The sequence below is a fragment of the Juglans regia genome, chromosome 14, assembly GCF_001411555.2.
Source record: "Juglans regia cultivar Chandler chromosome 14, Walnut 2.0, whole genome shotgun sequence".
NCBI classification, from domain to species: domain Eukaryota; kingdom Viridiplantae; phylum Streptophyta; class Magnoliopsida; order Fagales; family Juglandaceae; genus Juglans; species Juglans regia.
In genome coordinates this window covers 25,687,009-25,707,127 of record NC_049914.1, presented here as the reverse complement: position 1 = coordinate 25,707,127, position 20,119 = coordinate 25,687,009, and the positions used below count along the sequence as shown (strand labels likewise).

Here is a 20,119-nt window from a genome sequence, read left to right as displayed (position 1 = left end):
AACGGTAAATTACCATTTATAACTCCAATCGAACAAAAACAGACCATTCAAACGACAACAGAGAAATACAGACATTCGAATAATATTAATATACAAAATCCCGTTCGAACAGATATAATTCCGAAAAATAAAATTTCTTTCCGAACACAAGTCATTTGAAAAATTTATTAGTTCGAGCTCATAAAATCTATTTGACCACTCCATTCGTTCAAACATGATCAAATATGGTCATTAGTTCGAATGAATATTTCATATTGTTCGAATGGACGTGTCGGTTCGAATGGAGAAATATTTCATTCGAACAATGAATTGAGACAAAATCGGTTCGTCTAAAAAAAAGTTTCGTTCAAATGGTTTCGATTGGTCCACACAATTTCGTCTATAAAAATGATTTTTTTAGACCAAATTTGATTTTCATCTCCAAAAAATTTTTGAGACGGTCTTTCCAAGACAAAATAGAGAATTTTTTCATCTCTAAATATAATTTGGGACGAAATTTGGGGTTTCTAAGACAAAATTTTTTGTCTAAAAGAACCCAATCTCTTGTAGTTAGGAAAATGATAAGGTTAATGCTACAGTCACCATTCTCCCTTCTTGTGTTTACTTCCTGCTTGACGTGTCATGCTTCTTTCTTTCTTTTTTTTCCTTTTTGCTTTTTTTTTTTTCTTCCCACGTTGTCTTCCCCATTTCATTTCATTTTCACCATTCCACTTCGACTCTCTGCATTTGTTTTTCTTTGGTTTTTGCTTCCCATTTCATCTTCCCCACCAACCCATTACAGATTCGCTCTTGTAACGCTCCGTTCCCGGAGGTCCGGAGAGTTAACTCTTAATACTTTTAATATCAACTTCAATAACACAACTATAAAATCTAGAACAACTCTATAAAATATTAATCCATTTAATCAACCCAAATATCTATGTTCTTTCATGGGGACAACAAATAAATTCTCAATAACATAAATTAAAAACTCTCCAAAGACTCGAAAATATCCTTAACTCATCTAATCACAATACCCGAAAAATAAATCAGCTTACTAACTACGGCTCTTGAATAAGCACTTGTACTATCAGACACTTATTCCACTATGATCATCACACCTTGCTAAAACTTTCTACTCTTGCTCTCCAGCTGAACCATCAAAATTATCTGACAAATATATGGAGATAAGGGGGTGAGTTATCAACAACTCAATAAGCAGAAGACATATACTAGTGTGTAAACATGAGCATTTATAGAGTTCAAAATGCATAACAAAATATTTTCTTTCAGAATGCAGAATCAAAATATTGTTTTCAGAATGCAGCATCAGAGCATGTTATCAAAAATATCAGAGCGAAAGTTCGAAAATATTCATAATCAAAATCCCTTTGGCATAGCATAAACTGAAACATGACATCTTATCTTATTATATCAGAACAAATACCATGTCCAACCCCCGTGGTAGGATTGTGCAAACCCCGGTAGCTAACCGAGCAGAAACATAATGTGAATCTTCCCCTTATTGATTCTTGGAGCCCCGAGTGTGCACATAGGAAAGACCACGCAGAAAACCACTTTGTTTCCAAGGTGGGTGCTCCAGAAACAGAAAAGTTGGTACCAACCCGAATAGAGGCCAAAGTTTTACACCCGTGGTGAGGTCAGAACGGAACAGAAACAGAAACAGAATGTTATGCCAAAGGTTTTCAGAAATCACATAAGATCATATCAGAGTACAGAAAATCTTCAGAACAAAACAAAATCATATCACAACATAATTTATGCTCAAAATTTCATATTCGCTCTCTTTTTTAAAGTTCAAAAACAGAATGTTAAAAACAAGCTCATGTCTACATTAATCATGACAGAAAATAATTTCTTCTTAAACAGAATCTCATGAGTAATGCATAACAAATAACTGAGGTAGTTCAAATTTCTTTTCATAATCAAATATGTATATTTTCAAAAAATAATCTCAGCTCATTTTATTTTAATGCAAAGTCTAGTATAAGAACTCCGCTTACCTGGACTTCTTAGATTTTTCAGAATTTTCCTCAAAAATGTCCAACAATAATTAATCGTCACCTACAAAATAATCACATAATTCTTGTAAATTTTCAATTAATCTCATATTTCGATATTCAATCATACGCTTCTAAAATAACCTATTAAATTCCTCAAAACCTAAAATTTCAAATCATCACTTTCTAAAATCATCATTGTTGATTTAATAACTATGACAAAAAACATTTAAAAGTCAGACCTATTTATTATCGAAAATCAATTATAAAGTTTAATACTGGATAATATAATTAAACCAAAAATGTTTTTAAAATAAACTATAACTATTTTTTTAAATAGACTAAATCATATCTAAAGTGTAAAAACAACATTACTCCAATATTGTTTACTCTTAAAATAAATCTATACTTAATAACATGTGAAAATACTTAAGTGATTTGTTGTGATCATAATTAAAAATGTTAAAAGAAAATTTCAGACTTACTGTAAAAATAATATACTACTATTAGTACAATTTGGAAATCCTATTTATTTTCTGCAAAAATTTCTTATACCACCCGCATAAACCACGTAAAAATAGACTTAATATAACCAAAAATTTCAACTTGAACCCATTCAATAATAAGGGTAAAATTGTAATTCCATATTCAAATACAATGCAAAAATCTAAGTTTACATAGACTATACAGGAAACGCATTCATGCAGTCTCGGTGCAACTATCGACAAGAACAGGGGCGCGAGGTACTCACCACGAAGGGTGGAGCTGTGCGCGACACGATGAAGAAGGTCACAGTGGTGAGGCACTGAGAGAGAGAGATAAGTGAGAGAGGGAAACATGATGCGAGAGTATGGCATGCGAAAGGGGAGAGAGCTCACCGAGGGACAGTGAGAAGGCGTGTGACTGGTCGGGAGCTACGTGCGGTGGTTTCCGTCATGTAACATGGCTGAAAAATAGAGGGGCACAAGAAGAGGGAGAGGCTGGCGGAGGAGCTCAGTGGAACGGCTTGAGCAAGGACTGCTCTGTTTTTTAGACCCAAAACAGAGGAGTTTCGGATCACTCCGAAGATGGTTGTTCTCGGCACCCTGGTAGTGGTGCAGCGGTGCAAGGCGGAGGAGCTGGACTACCAGTGATGGTCAAGTGGAGGTGACACACATCGAGGTGGAGTTGCGATTCGTGGAGATGCAATGCATGCACGGTTGAGTCGATTTTTGTATGGAGGGCAGCGTGAAATCTAGTCGGTGCACGGTGGAGATGGGTTGGTTGATCAGAGGCTTACGAGGGGGGTGCACTGGTGGTGACAGTATGGACGACGGAGGGCTGGCTTACGTGGGATGACTCTCGATATGGGAGTGCATGAGACCGAGGGGATGGAGGCTGGGCTTGCGATTCTAAGGTGGTGCGGCGGCTAGTGTTTGGGTAGTAGTTTTAATAGCATGGAATAACATATGCGTCTATAAATATATGTGAGGTGAAACCCTAGAGAGACGAGAGAGACGTGTGTGTGGATGAAAGGTTGTATTGTGTGTGTGCATGGAGTGGACGAAAGGAAGACTTGCGGGTGAAAAATAAATATAAACGGAAAGAAAAAATAAATAAACGTGCAGGAAAAGAAAATAAAATTAACATGTGAAGAAAATAAAATAAAATAAAATGAACTAAAAATAAAAAAATAAAAAAAAATTGAGCTTGATTGGGTCCGGGTGTTACAGCTCTCCTCTAATTTCATCTCTCTGCATTTTTTTCCAGTACAAGGCCTAATCGATTGAAGCACAATGATTTCTTAATAACAGAATAATATTTTAATAATTTGAAATTAAAAACCTTGTTTCTGTTATGCTCCAGCATTTTGTCAGCAATTTTGCAAGAATCCTGAAAATTTTACTTACTACATACAAATCGAAGGCATGCTGCAGTTGGTGTTGCTGGATGCAGGAGAAATGTGTTTGAGATGCCTACGTGTCGTGATTCCATTGGCTAGTGTGAAAATGGATTTTAAACCCATCTGGATGGGAGCTTTTCTCAAAAAATAAATAGGAGAAAGTCAACTCAAAGCATTTTTACAAATTAATTATATATTGTAACACCCCGTTCCCGAAAAGACATTTTAGAATTTCCGAGGAGCTAGTGTGCTACTACTAAACTTAAATATAAAAACTTTTCCTTTTTTTTAACAACGTGTCAGATACGAAAGAATTCCATAAAATAACAAACTTCAATAAATACTGAAAATCCAAAATAAAGTCTGCGGAAGCATTTATTAAAAATACAGAAGTCTTATGTGCTTATCAAAATAATTTATTTAAACTTTAAACCATAGAATTAGTCATAGCAAAATCTGTCTAGGCCTTAGCCTTGCCTCCCGGAGTCAAGTCCTGTCCTGCAGTCTCATCTTCATAAATGTCATCACCTGGGGTTTTAAAAACATGAAAACAAACTAAAATGAGTCGAATACTCAATAAGCAACACATCATACAGTAAACATAATAAACATAAGGTGTCTTGAAAAGCGTGCATATTCATAAATACATGCATAAATAACATGAGCATGAACATTAACTTATCTTTCACTTATCATAGGCCGTTACCCACTGTTGACCCCCGTGAGTTAGGGTTAGCGAATCTAAATAGATTCCGATTCCGCCCGTGGCCGCGGGTTGTGGAATCCATACATAAGGAAGACAATACTGGGTGCACTACCAGCATGCACAACCTGGCAATGCAATATGCCCATAACATAGGTACCGTTTTCATATCATAACATAGGCCGTTACATATTTTATCAAATCATACTTGCATACTTGTCATTTCATAGATTTCAAAAGAAATCACATACATACTTGTTATATCGTATCATAGATTTCAAACGAAATCGCATTCTTTCATAAATGTCGTGATACATGTTTCATCGTATAAAATCATGATTTTTCATAAATATTTTATGAAATAACTCTCTCATAAAATCATGCATTTCCTAAATAATTTTATGAATAATCTTTCACATAAAATCATGCATTTTATAAATAATTTTATGAATAATCTTTCACATAAAATCATGCATTTCATAAATAATTTCATGAATAATCTTCCACAAATAATCTTTCACATAAAATCATGCATTTAATAAATAATTTCATGAATAATCTTTCACATAAAATCATGACTTTTTCATAATTTTATCATGTTTTGGGTACGTAAAAAGGGGTTTCCAATAAAGGGCATACATGCATAATATCTTTTATAAAAAGACAAACAGCTCACTGTACATAAGCGTAAGGATATGATCATGCTACTTACCTTGCAACGCTAAACCACTATTTCTGGCACGTAATCGGTCGCCTATAAAAATAAACACGTATTTTGCATAAATTTTAATTAAACAAGAGATTTTATTGGAAATCTAAACTATAAAAAAAATATCCTATATTTTCTAAACCTAAAATCCTAATTAATCTAAACTGATAATCTTTATAACAAAAGATTTAAAACCCGGCCCGTAAATAAGAGTCCACGTAAAACTAAAATTAAGGCTCAATATAAACTATTAGTTCAATACGTTGCTATTTGGTTTAAAACTAAGGGACAAATATGTAATTTAAAAATAAAAGAAACTACCCTACAGTAATTGAAGCCGACAGAAACAAAACTCATTCCAACATGAAGACAAGTATTATCATGGAGGGAAAACTAAGCCGTGCGATATCCTTACCAAGAGAGGAAGCACGCGACAAAGCAGGGGCTGAGGAGAGGGTGGTGAGAGCGGCGGCAAAGCTCTGAGAGAGAGAGAGGAGACGAAAAGTGAGAGAGAGAGAGAGTTTACGGGATGAACTACATGCCGTGAGTGATAGAGGGAGAACAGAGAGTGAGAATCACGGCGTGAGGGAGATGGACTGACTTACGTGTGGAGGTCCGGGGCGTAGAGTAACCCAGCTGCGGCCGAAAGGTGTGGACGCTTCCGACGAGGAGAGACGGTTGCAAAGGTGGAGGCTTGGCTCTACAGTGGCTCCGAAAACACTCTGTTTTGAGGGCCAAAAACAGAGGAGGCTGGTTGATGGCTTACCAAGGCGAGGACGACGAACTTGGAGTGGCGTGCAGCGTCAGGCGACGCTCTCTGTGCGGGCAGAGATGACGAGGGGGAGGCTGACTGGTTTGCGTGGTTAAGGGGTCGTAACACAGAGGCAGCGGTGGGGCTACGTGGGGTTCACAGTTTACCAACGGGCTGGGCGGTGGCTAACAGACGGAGGCTTTTGCTGGGCTACGGCTTCGTGTGGGTGGGCAGCGGCGAGGGCTCGTTGTCTGGGTTTGCTTGGGGATAACGTGAGTTTGCTGTGTTTAAAGGGGCTGAGTGAAGTTGTTCACGCTGGAAAGAATTTGGCTCCGGATGGACGAAAAGAGGCTAGCTCTATATATAGACCAAAAAAAAAAACCCTAGTGACCAAGGAGAAGAAACGTACGTGCATGGAAGTGGATTAAATTTTGTGAGTGTTTGAATTTTAAAGAATTGAAAACCGGTAGCTAGGAGTTTGACTACGAAGAGGAAAAAGAATAGGAATAATGTGTGGACTCTAACATACGCGCTTGGAATAAAAGCTAAAAATAAAATAAAATAATAATAATGGAGACTTAACTCTAATAATAAAAAAAATCATCTGATAATTCGCTTTAACTTATTAAAAGAATTTTATCTGTAATTTATTCCTAAATATAAGATCGGGTCGTTACACTATCCCTCCTAGAAACGTCTTCGTTGAAAGGCTCAGAAGTGTCCGTCGGACCTTCATCACCCCCCCCACACCCCATCGGCGCGTTCTGTGCACACAGAGGAGGAAGAACAACGCTCGGAGTCGACGTGTGCTTCTCACCATTCTGTGCACCTTCGGTACCTCCCCCACACCCCATCGGCGCGTTCTGTGCACACAGAGGAGGAAGAACAACGCTCGGAGGTGGTGGAAGAACCACTTCTATCGTCGACGTGTGCTTCTCACCTTCCTGCTGGATCAGTGTCTTCGTCGGCGCCTTCTGAGATCGACGCGACGATGATTCCGGCAAGTCTTCATCCTGTTTAAGGCGCCGCGACGTCGATGGCGGCTGATCTCCTTCCTTCGCAGAAGTTGCCCTAGGCCTCCAGAGGTTTCGGGTCTTGAAGATGGGCCTCCACCTTCCGCGCGGGTCTCGGGCTTGATTTGGCCCGTAAGGGCCCATATGAGTTGGCCCTCCCGACGTCTGCCCCTTCCCCTTATCATCCCTTAAACGCCCCGTTTCACACTGACCCATTCCATCCCCGACAACACGCAACACTTTTTCAACTTCCTTCTGCAGGTCCCTCAACTGCCACTGCATGTCCCTCACCATACCGCGTACCTCCCGCATGTCTCTCTTGAAATCTCCTTCCCGAAAGTATCCCTGGTGACCTCGAGCCCCTTCTCCTCCGCCAGCCCCTTGCCTTGGCACAACCCTTGTCTCTGTCGATGTTAAAGCTTCTTTGTATGATTGAAATTGAGTTTCCTTCCCCCACTGGTGACCTCGAGCCCCTTCTCCTTCACCATACCCAGCAGATTTGCTGCCCAGCAGAGAGGCCTTCCTAAGCACCTCCCTCAATCTTTTCCATCCCCTTCCTCCCTCTTCTTCAGGAATCAACATGAGACTACGGCGCCCCCCTTCAGCATACACAGCAATCTCCAAGAATCTGCCGCGTTTATTGGAACATCTCTGCGCTATGAAACTCCAGATGATATGACTTTTTCCAGATGATACCAATCTACATTCTACACTAAACTACATGCTAATCACCAATGATTTACATGCTAATCACCTCAAGAAAATACCAACACAGCAGCAAAACACAAGAAAACCAAGCCTGTCTTCCCTTGTGTTTTAGTAACTGATAATGAGTAACTGATAATGAGTTGTTAAGCTGAGCATTCACTGGATATTGTATTTTACTGTGTACTGCTCTAAACAAAATGCTATATCTCTTTACTGCAGTCCGGCCGCAAAGAAACAGTTTTAGATCTTGCCAAGTTTGTTGATAAGGGTGTCCAGGTCAAGCTTACTGGTGGTAGACAAGGTTAATGGTGATCTCTTTTAAGTTATTAACTTATAGATATGTCAAGTTGAGTTACATTCATTCATGCTTTACTGAATATCTTTTGTTATGAAATTTGAGGCTGAAAATCTTTTATTGTTTTCATTTCATACCATCTGGTTTAATGAATAATAGGAGTCCCTTTCTTGTTAGTTGGGTGTTTCCTTTTGTATATTTCATGTGTATTGGTGTTTGGGCTGCTCCCCTTTTGCTCTTAATAAAATGCATTAATTGTTAAAAAAATAAATAATAGGGGTCTTTAATATTTTATATCTTAATACTTGTTGGGTTTCTGAAAACCAGTATTGATGTTATGAAATTTGTTTGATTAAGCCAGTGTCATCATCATCATTATTATACTTTCATAAGCATTGATGAGCCACATTAAACACAGAGGTACAAACTCCCCCCCCAAAGAAAAAATAAATAAATAAAGAAGAAAACAGCTGGCTTTTTATGCTGCACAAAAACTGGGTAACATAGCCCCCAAGAAAATTGCTGAAAAGATTTTTTGAGAATGCTTAATTGACTCGGCAGATGTTTTTTAATTATGCTTGAGGAAAATGCTTTTCATCTTCAATTAGCTTTGGGGTCTAAGATCCCTCCCTCTCTATTTCCTTTTTTTTTTTTTTTCAAAAAACACCACTCGGTTCCTAATGTGATGAACATCGCTTCCCATAATTCTCTATCCCACCCACAATGCAATAAATGTTATCAATGCTTTCCCAATTTGCTCACACATAGGTCGCCAATTTGTTATTAAGTCTTTGTTGTTAGAATCTTCCCTAATGTGCCACCCAAAAAAAAAAAAAGCTTCCCCTAAAGGCATATTTCTCCAAATATATTTCGGAGGAAATGGAGAGTTAGCTGGAGGGATGAGCCTTTAGGGCTCGTTTGTTTTCAGAGATGAGATGAGATGAGATTAAAATTAAAAAGTTGAATAAAGTATTGTTAAAATATATTTTTTAATATTATTTTTGTTTTTGGATTTGAAAAAGTTGAATTGTTTATTTTATTTTGTATTGGAAATTGAGAAAGTTGTAATGATTAGATGAGATGAGATTGGATGAGATGAGATATTTTCTGAAAACAAACGAGGCCTTAATGAAAGATATGATCTTGAAGATTGCCTTTTGGATGGGATCCAACATATATGATCATCACTGCATCTTCTTCATTTGAAGACGTACAACTTGTCAAAGAATGAGGAAAACCTATTGAGATCATCTCCAATTTCTTGACCGAGTTGGAACAACTTTATGTCCTAATCATGGGCTGTTACGAATAAAGTTAACATTCCGATGGAGCTTATTATCATAAACCTACATGTCCTCTACTACCGAAGCCTCCTTGCATTGGGATAGGTAGAAGAAATCCAGAAAATAAGTCTTTAGGGGCTGGTCCCTGCACCACACATCGCACCAAAATCTGATTTTAGATACATCACCAACCTCATATCTAATGAACCAAGAGAAGTCTCCCCACCCTGTGATACCCCATATGATAAGGATAAGGATAGGTGGTGTATGTGATCCCATTAGGAAGGAGAAGTTCTTGCTCATTATAAGGTTCCAATGAAGCTATAATTGTATCATTGACTAGTCTTTTTGGAGTATAGACCATGTGGTTTGAACCTTCCATTGAAGCGTTACAAATGGTATCAGAGCCTATCCCAACCAGAAATGTGGGACTTAAGCCGTGCCACCTACAACTGATTGGCCGGATGAGGACGTTGGGAATTTAAGGGGGGGAGAGATTGTGATACCTTATATGATAATGATAAGGGTAGGAGAGTGTAAGATCCCACATTGCTTGAGAAGGAAAAGTTATTGCTCTTTATAAAGTTCCAATGGGGCTCCAATTGTATCATTGACTAGTCCTTTTGGAGAATAGGCCATGTGGTTTGGGCCTTCTATTGGGGCGTTACACACCCTCTCCTAATGTTCTACAATCGGGCCCCATATGGTCTGTTGATCTCATAAGAACACCATCCATGCCCACATGCTACCATATTTTGCATCCACAAGCAAGTGCCATTGAGCCTCCCTCTTCGTAGCATAATGCCATTACTATTTCCCTGACAAAGCTTTATTGAATAAAAATAGTTTTCTATTCCCAAACCTCCCGTCAAAACTGGGATGCAAACCTTTGACCACTTGACTAGGTGGCCTATTTTCTCCCCACAAGAAGTCTTTGAATCTTATTGAGACACAGAGCCACACCAATAGGGAGGGGAAAGAGAGACATGGCATAGGTTGAAAGATTAGAGAAACAAACTTTTATTGTATTACTCTTTATTTAAGTCAGTATCTTCAATCTATATGTATTTTCTGGAATCTTCAAGTATTTATGTGATGCTTATGTGCTTTCAGCCTTTGGTTTCTTCGGTTCAACCTTGATTTCATAATTAGTGATCTCATTGAGCTATTTCTGTTCTCTCACAGTCACAGGAACCTTGAAAGGTTATGACCAGTTGCTGAACCTTGTCCTTGATGAAGCTGTAGAATTCTTGAGAGGTATAAACTCCTTTGCACATCATTGCCAGTGGTTTGCCTCTTTTTTTTTCCTTTTCCCTGTAATATTTTCTCCAGGGCGAAAACAAACAATCTCTGTTTAGTCTCTTGTCAGCAGAACAATCAGTCAGCTATTCTTCAGTTGAAACAAGTTTTTTCTTTTCTCCTTGTATATTGTCTATAATAAATCATTTGAATTTTTTCCGACAGCATCTTTAAATTGCAGGATGCTGGTTAGTGTGCGAAAACAGATTTAAATTTTGTTAATAATAGTGGCCTCCTGATTTCCTTTCATATAAGATTTGCCCCATTTTTGTCTTGGGATTCATGAAATTGCGTAGTATAAGCCTGAAGTGCAGAGGGCATGCTTTTGGGACTTAACTGAATTTTGTCTTATGCTTACTGCTAATGGTCTATGAAAGCCAGGTAATGAATATGTGACTGGATATGATAGGATATGCCGATTTTTGAAATTTCTTTTATACAAGAGGGTGGGGGCGATATTTAATTAATCAATGCATAAATAAATATATCTAGAGATATATATAATATACAGAGATATATATAATATACTGATTGTTAGAAGATAAATATCAAATAACAAAAAATATGTTTTATACATGAATATGTTCCATAATCCATGTTTGACTTAGGAATTTGTAAATTTGAAGGTCTATAACTTTCTAAACCACGGACTAAGTATTTTCCATTCAAGTCACTTTTCTTATATTCTGAAGAAAATTGAACCTGTCCCGAAGATATATTGATGTCATACCCATTCCATTCATGTATGTTCTTATTATTTGATATCTATCCCATTGTATCCTATCATATATGTGGCAGATGCGGGTATGACTACTTTTTTTTTTTTTAAGTGGGGTACAACAACTACTTTTAACTAGCTTATGTTGTGTAGGGTTGGGCATTGTGAAAAACTAGATAAAAGAAGTGGCTCATTTGGAAGAAAAAAATGCATGTGTAGTTTTGTGCGCACGAGTAAATTGGAAAATTAGATTAGAGCTTGACAATGGATGTAATACTGATGTTGCATATTATGCAGCCTTGTTGGTGGGATTCCCACCCTCGCTTAAATTGAGAAAATATGGGCTGTCACATAAGCAAAATAATGAGAAATTAATCCTGAAAAATGTAGATAAACTAACGCTTTAGAAATTTTTTCAGTGACTTTAGGGCCTAACCCATTCGAGCTCCTCTATGGCTTCGGTTTCTGAAGTTGTGAAGATGTAAATACCTTTTACCATATCTCTGCTGGTGGGAATTATCTGTAATAGATGGGCTACATTTTTCTTTCAAACAATTTGAATTCTCAGCCCAACTGGTTTGCTAGCAAATTTATTGCTACTTCTGCTACTGCAGATCCAGATGATCCTCTGAAGACTACTGATCAAACTAGACGTCTTGGCCTAATAGTATGTCTTTTAACTTTATTGTCTGAAGCAAATTTTGACGGAAATTTTAAATTCATTTGTAACTAGCTTTTGCAATTAGTTTGAGCATTCGAAGGTTTGGATAAGATTACTGTTTACTGTTACCACTTTCTCCTAGAGCATTTTTTCCCTTAAATTGTAGATATGAAGGGCATGCCCAGTTATAGTGCCATTTGAAGTAATCAGTGCTATAACCTCTGCATTTCATACGCATCTCAATGGAACTTAATTTTATTTGGAAGTTGATAATGCAAATGTAAACATGATAGGAGAGTGCAGTTTTGGATATTGAGTTGAAATTGCAGGTCTATGACACTGAACGTAGATAACATGTTTGGTTAGACTACCAATCCATTAATGGTGATTGCTTCTTGGGCCTGACTCAGGTTGTAAAGGGATAAAGTGGAGCTTGGGTAGATTTGAATTCAACAAAGAAGGGTTTTGTGTAGGCAACTACAGTTAATATGGAGATTGTTAGGATACCCTAAGCAAATACATGAAAAGTGAGATGGGTCATGTTTATAAAATTGAATTTCTAGATGGGTCATGTTTATGAAATTGCATTTCTAGACCAAGTGTTATGTTCTTTCATTTTCATTTACATTAGGAATAATCATCACTTTAGAACTCCCATTGATCTCTTTGTGCCCCCCTTCTTTGGAATTAGGGGAGTCATGAGTTAAAAGAAATTATCATTGACGTTACAAACAATGTAATTTTCTCTTACACGGGTATGCTATTGCAGGTATGTAGGGGCACTGCTGTGATGCTTGTTTCCCCAACTGATGGCACTGATGAAATTGCAAACCCCTTCATCCAAGGGGACGGGGTGTAGTTGATGTCATTGTAATCCCTCAAAAGTGTTTGCTAAATAAACAGAAATTTAGTTTCAAAAAGCCCGATTACCATAGATAGTTGCATCCCACTCTTAGTTTTGGAACATACGTTTGGTTTATGGGGGACATGAAAATGACCGTGTGAAGTATTCACTGTTGTGTCTGAATGATAGCTTGGTGTAGTATGCTAGAGTTGTCTATTTCTTAATGCTTGAAATTATTTGAGCACTTGATGCCAAGTTGTCTAGCTATGTCTGTATTAGAGAGCGTGGTTTGGCCCAAGCTTCCAGAAATATTGTTTGGTAGCGTCTATCATCCAAGGCTCAACTTGTACTTGAACTTCATGGAAAGGAGGACTAGCAGCTATATATGAATCTACACATGATGACAAACCAGCCTTATCATTCAAGATCATATTATTTGTACTGTTCTTTGTTTGCTCTCCAACTTTCTATTGATGGCTGCTGTATCCGAGTAGGCCGTTTCTTTTAGATGGGCATCATGAAAGCTTCAACTGCTTTCTTGTCTTTTGCAACTTGTCCTTGCTGTGGCCTGGCTTGCCTCTCAGATGTAGATCCAAACCAATACTAACGTGTTTAGCAACTTTGCATTAGGAAAATGCTACATTTACTAAAGGAAAATGATAGGGATCTGCTAATGCTCCCGCTCCCTTTTTTTTTTTTTTAGTTATTTTATTTTATTTTTACTTAGTGATTAAGAAAATGTTGTTTAATAATATTGTAATTTTTTTTATAATATTTAAAAGTGTTAAAAAAATGATATGAAAAAAAAATTTTAAATATTTTTTTTATTTTTTTTTCACATAATTTTTTTAACACTCTTAAATATTTTTTAAAAAGAAAAAAATTCACAATTGAGAGGGATTCCTATCATTTTCCTGTAGTAAAGCATATCCTCCCGTCATGAGCACTTTTTTAAAAAGGAAAATTATATTTTCAAGTTGGTGTGTAGAACATATCTGCTTACGTGGTATAATTTAATTTAAAAAATAAATTTTAAAATTTAAATCTTATAATTTAAGTTACGTGGATAATGTGTATTACACAATGATTTGATAATTGAATAACTTTTTAAAAAAAAAATATATATATATATATATCAATATTTAGGGTTGGGAGTTGCCTCTTGGATGGCCGACTGCCCCGGCCTTAAAGTGAGGGCTAGCCACCAGTTAGGGTAAGCTACCTTACAACTTTGCAATAATTTGGATCTCTGACGATCCACCATTGTGGGTCTCGAATTATACAACGGGTTTTCAGAGGCAAGGATTTGACCCTTAGAAGAAATCACATATAAAACAATCTCTTAATAAATGAATTCAACACATATATATTTAATTAAATTGGGCTAAAATGTGGAGTCAGAGTTTAAACTCAAGACATTATTTGCTCTGTTACCATGTTAAATAATTATTGTCCAAAAAACTTGAAATATACAAAGAAATTTAATTATTTCAATTATGTTATAAAAATCATAGGTCTTTACAAAGTTTACGTCGAGATCAAGTCCCACAATACACCCACATCATGTATATCCATGGAGACCCATGCCAGTCGTGAGTCTCAAAAACCCACCACTAGTAATGCATCTCCTGAGCTATGGATGGATTGTCTGATGATCTGATTACAGCTTTAGAATCAATTTCAATATTAATTTGTATTTACTAAAACATAAATATTTATTTTAGATAATTACATAATTTACACATTAACATGATTAACTAAGAACTTTACAGCTTCTCTTTCCCAAGTTGCAAGGTCCATTATAATGTACCCTAGTACCCATTTTTGTTGTGATTTTGCTAGGTATTGATTATGATCAGCTACTCTACATGCATATTGGTTGTGTCTGCTTTTTTTGAGTTGAAAAGAGAACCATTTTTTAGGTTGGACTTGGAAGAGGAAGTATTAATTCAACTAGCTAGCTAGGTGGTTTAACCATATATGATGCGTTCAACCCTTAAAGTAATACCTTTATAACCGACCCTAATTAAAAAATCCCTACATAGCTAGATCGAAGTAGTAGAATTAACCGAATGGAAGGTATTTTCAAAAAGTTGTTTCAAACCCGGTAACGTTGGAATCCCAAAGGATATTCATTAAAGCCTAAATTCCGCAAGAGTTCCCTTGACTAGTCAAGGACATGATCTCATGTTGTGAGACCATGCAACAACATAGGAAAATGGAAAAAAAACAAAAAAGAGCCTTCATCGGTAATGAAAGATGCCATGTTGAACGTCAAAAAACCTAAAAACAAATTATAGCATAATTGCAGAGGAAGGAATTCGATGCTTGGTCGTGTTAATTAGAGGGGAAGGGGAAGGGGAAGGGGAAGGGGAGCATATATTCATCCTTTAAAAAGGGGTTTTGGCTCAAAATGATCATGGGAAGTTGGAAGCCCCTTCAAAGATAATGAGATCACTTTGACATCATGAATTATTGTTCCAATCTAAGCAATAGAAAACTCTAGGCTATCGATCACAATTGAGTCCGTGCCAAGTCTTGAGATCGGTCGTTCAAGACATTACGTTCTTCTTTTATCTTGCTCTCTCTTAAAGCAATCCCTTAAACAAGTTGACCAATGGGGTTCAAGTTTTATTGACTATATATTATAGCTAGGGTGAGGAAAGAATTATATATATAATTTTCGAATTAAGTCACTCTAAGAAAAATAAGTATTTGTGACGAATTATTTGTGACGACAACGAATTATTTTAAGTCATGTAACCTTGCAATAGATATTTACGTTCGAGATTTAGGTCGTATCAATAAGTATTAGGCAATATTTAATTTTAAACGTATGGAAAACTAATATTGAACTTGCTTAAGGGAGCACCGACACATTTCTGGCGTATGCTCTAAGCTCCTCACAGCTATGTTGGTCCAAAAAAACAAAAAAACATGATCAAGAGACCCACACGGTAATGTTCTTTTGAGGTCACTGTTGTAATACCCATTGGGAACAATGAGAGACGTTTAGAGACCAATAAAATGGTAAAAAACAAAAAAAGAAAGGGGATGATAGAAGATATGGGCAAGCAAGAGAAAATATCTTAGCAATGGAAAAAGAGAACAGAAGAAAGGGAAAGGTAGCTTTTGCTGTTTCTTCAAGAAAGGGATGGATGGGGGTGGGGGAAGTAAGGGCCACCAACCATGGCCATCAGCCTCTCGATCGATTCCTATCGAAATGAAGGGCATGCATGCAGAGGTCGCTTGCGTACGTGTTGTGTATTAATTTTTGCTTAATTTGTGAAGAGGAAGGAAGAAGACAAAGGTTGCATTTGGATTGTAGTAAATCCGTGGGCCTCTCTTAACTCACAGTCACGAGAAGAACAGCTAACATGTAGCCTTAAATTCGCCGACAAATGGCTTAAATTCTCATCAACTTACGGGGCAGTACTGCCAGGGGAACATCTTCCCGTTGCCTTTGTTACTGCTTGCGTTGGATTTATAACATTCACAGCATCTACATTTTTTTGTTTCTATTTTATGCCATTTTCATTTCCCCAACAACACAAACTCACACCAAATCTATGTAATAATTTTTTTTCGAAAATCCTCTCCAAATTTTCTTACTCCCAAGAAATTTTATTTACAATCTTGAGTGTGAGATTGCGTATGCAATCCTACTGATAAATGATGATAAAATGAGAAAAAAATATCATTTTAAAAATGATATTATTATAATTTTAAACTTTTTTTTAAACATAACTGTATGGTTTGTATGAACGGTTCTTATTTGAGAATTGTATGTAGACTAACTCTTAGAACGATGTCAGAAATTCTTTACACTTCTTTACCAAATATATTCTTAAGAGCCACACCATTTAATTTGTTCAAACTCCGATAAAAACATCTCCAAATAAAATAACTTTCTAAATCCAAATATTGTTAGTACTGTGTCCCACCACATTCACATGAAGAATAAAAACAGCACTCTGACTAGTAGTAGTGTAGTTATTCGAAAGATGTAACCTCGATTATTTTAATGGTTAAATTATTACAATAATCTCTATGATTTGTATTTTGGATAGACTTGTTTTATACATTACTTTTGAAATTTTTATTCTCAAAATTTTAAATTTGATAATTGTAAGTAGTTTAGTAAGTAATAATCTGTTAAAAAAACCAAGATAGCACCAATGACTAATGTGTCCTTGCACATGTCACTTGTAAACAAAATTAAAATGATAAGAGTAATGAAAATGATTAAAAATTCCAAAATTAAAAAGAAGGCTAAATTTAATTAAAAAATAAGATAAAAACAAAGCAAAATAAAAAATTCATGAGTTATGAACAAAGAAAATGTTTGTCTTACCGAAAATACCCACCGAGTGGATACCGATTGTACTTTTTATTTATTTATTTAATGGTTAAGAAAATATGATTTTGTAAATTTTTTAAAAGAATATTTAAAAAAAAAGTAAAAAAAAAATTACACGTCTCGATGAAAATTCTCGATTGACGTAACAATCCCCTGTGAACAATGCTTGGATCACAAGACCTAAGTACTATTTTGGCACAAGGTAATTCTATGCATCAACCTACACACTTCACACACCATGCATTCAAATTTTTTTTTTTTTTTTAAACCTCAATACACTAAGTGTATTAAATGTGTGATGAATAGTAAGCTGATGCAAATATTTTTCCTTTGGCACAACCTAAGCTTAGTTTGTGTTACATCACCCAGGTACGGGTGGTGTGTCAATCGGACCCATCCCACCCTACCAAGTCATTTGTCACTGGATAACCTTGCCGGACTGAGCCATCCCACCCTACCAAGTCATTTGGGTCGAGCGCTGTACACGATTAGAGCAGCTTGCCTGTTCTGCTAAAGCTAAAGAACTGAGCCATAACGTCGAGTTCCGATAAATAAGGAGGTATCCGAAAGAAGTCGGGAGCTCCAATTTGACTCCGCCTCTTGTCGGAGTTACGGTCGGAAACGAGCACTCCGAGTCCGTCGGATGTCGGAGCCCAACCCAATGGAGAGTTTTTTGTTTTCAGGCTTATACCAAGTAACTCTCTTGAATTTACCGTATTGAATCCATCCTTTGCGGGTTGTCAAGAAAAATCAAATTGGAGATTATGATCGGTTCTCTTGCAAAGAAAATGTTAACCATAATTGGATTCCTAATTAACTCGATCCCTTAATTACATTGGAGGAGGGAGGATTCTTGATTATTGGAAAATGTCAACTAAATAATGACCAAAGTTAATAGCCCTTTGCTCCATCTGTTTATTCGGAGTTAATATTAATTGTATAATATTCTAAAGCTGCATGCAGTATCTATGTATCGGTGTATGCAATAAGGTGTGCAACGGCCGATGCCATACAGTGGCTAATCCGTAGCTAATCTCTTAATTTATATACCTAATTTTAAGAACCCTAGTCCATCTAAAATCCACTTTGAATTCCCCTTACTTCTCAACCCTCTATTCTTCTTCTTCTTCTTCTTTTTTATTTTTTATTTTTTTTATTTTTTTTAATTTCATTTATATATATATATATATATGAAAAATTATTCCACTTTATTGCATAAACCTCTCTTATTACGAACGAATACCGTATACAAAACAAGTATCAATAAACGACAAAGCAAAAAACGAACCAATGAACATGTACATAAATTAAAATCTTAAAAGAAGGAAGGCCAATCTTGTCAAGTCGAACCATGCCCCTCGCCCCCTGTGGTAATATCTCAAAACCTCCATATGTCCTAGTGATCCTAGATTCCCCTTGACGAGCAAAGAAATCTTCAACTTTGTTACATTCTCTAAAAATATGTGAAATAGAATAACACTTGTTTTCAAGACCTTCAAGCAGTTGCTCCCAAAAGTCCCATAGATACCACATATTACAGGCCTTTGAAGACAGCCCGTGAACAAGTAAGGAAGAATAACATTCTATCTCCGCTTGGGAAAAACCAAATTCCTTGCAAACAGCCATGCCTCTGGAAAAGGCCTTCAGTTCAGCAGCATTATTCGTTCCAACACCTAGATATTTCAAAAAAGTAGCCCGACGTTTCCAAAATGATCCCTAATCACCCCACCACCTCCACTTGTACAAGTCCCCGAGTTTCCCTTGCTACTCCCATCAATGTTTAATTTCACCCACCCTACCACTGGTTTACTTTTTCTCCTTCCTTTTTCCTTTATTCTCCTCTCTTCAGACTCATAGCAGTGTTGCAGGTCACCTTTCTACTTAGAAACCAACGGCTTGACCATGGACAATGACCTTCTTCTCATGACCCAATGGTCTCATCGTGGGTCTCCTTCTTCTCACATCTCTATTGCGAACTTAAGTGTTAAAAGCTCAAGTACACACTGTTTGATGCAAAATTGCTTTGAACCACGAGTTTAATTTTGCTTTGATGTGTTAATGTTGTTTTCTTTAATGCGTTGTTACTGTTTGAAAATCATTGATTTGGATGGGCAGATTGTTGTGAAAACGTTGCAAGAAAGTAAAATAATAAAAAATTCAATCATACGATATAAGAATTTACGTAGTTTGATAACATGTGAATGTATATGAAGGTATAGAAAATTTTATTATCTTGAAGAATGATAAAATAAATTTTGGAGGCAAATTACACTATTCCAAAACCAGCCAAACTGTTCATAATAAACATATATATATGATTATACTGTAAAAGCTTTAATTTTTCAATTATTACGTTATTTGCTTGAGCGGAATGTCAAGCAAGTCTTAAGTGAATTTTTTATTAGATGTTTGGTTGAGCGAACTCTTTATTAGATGCTCGCTCGAATGAACTCTTTATCCAAATTTCACTTAAGCGATTCATCACACAAACGTCAAACAAATTTTCTATCTAAAATTTCTTAAGTAAAAAAAGGGCTCAAAATTTTTTCCCAAGGGCAAAGTCCTTAAACCTCCACGAGGCTTTACTTGTTCGCTTTAGCTCATCCAAATATAATTTAAATTCTTTAAAAAAAATTATAACGAATATTTTTAAATTGAGTGATGAAATCAAACCTTCAAATAAACCAAACTATTTAAGAAAATCTACTGCCGCTGATTGTAGGTCCTGATAATTATTTTTTAATTATTTTTAATTAGTGATTATGAAAATATTATTTTTAATAATGTTTTGATTTTTAAAAAAAAAAATGTTTAAAGGTATAAAAAAAATAATAATAATCTTTCACTCTTATCGGGACCATCTCGTGCTACACCCTCGGTGTCGGTGGGTGTA

The 20,119-nt window shown here is 36.3% G+C and overlaps 1 protein-coding gene across 1 annotated transcript in view; it reads left to right on the top strand.

Moving 5' to 3' along the window:
- Positions 1-13,313, top strand: part of LOC108998692 (sm-like protein LSM7) — a 23,913-nt gene extending 10,600 nt beyond the window's left edge. Inside the window, exons 4-8 of the mRNA XM_035685338.1 lie at positions 2,848-2,853; positions 7,986-8,067; positions 10,530-10,601; positions 11,976-12,028; positions 12,792-13,313. Coding sequence (XP_035541231.1) covers positions 2,851-2,853; positions 7,986-8,067; positions 10,530-10,601; positions 11,976-12,028; positions 12,792-12,881 — 300 coding nt within the window. The 5' untranslated portion in view covers positions 2,848-2,850 and the 3' untranslated portion in view covers positions 12,882-13,313. The remainder of the gene's footprint in view (positions 1-2,847; positions 2,854-7,985; positions 8,068-10,529; positions 10,602-11,975; positions 12,029-12,791) is intronic.
- Positions 13,314-20,119: the final 6,806 nt, after the last annotated feature.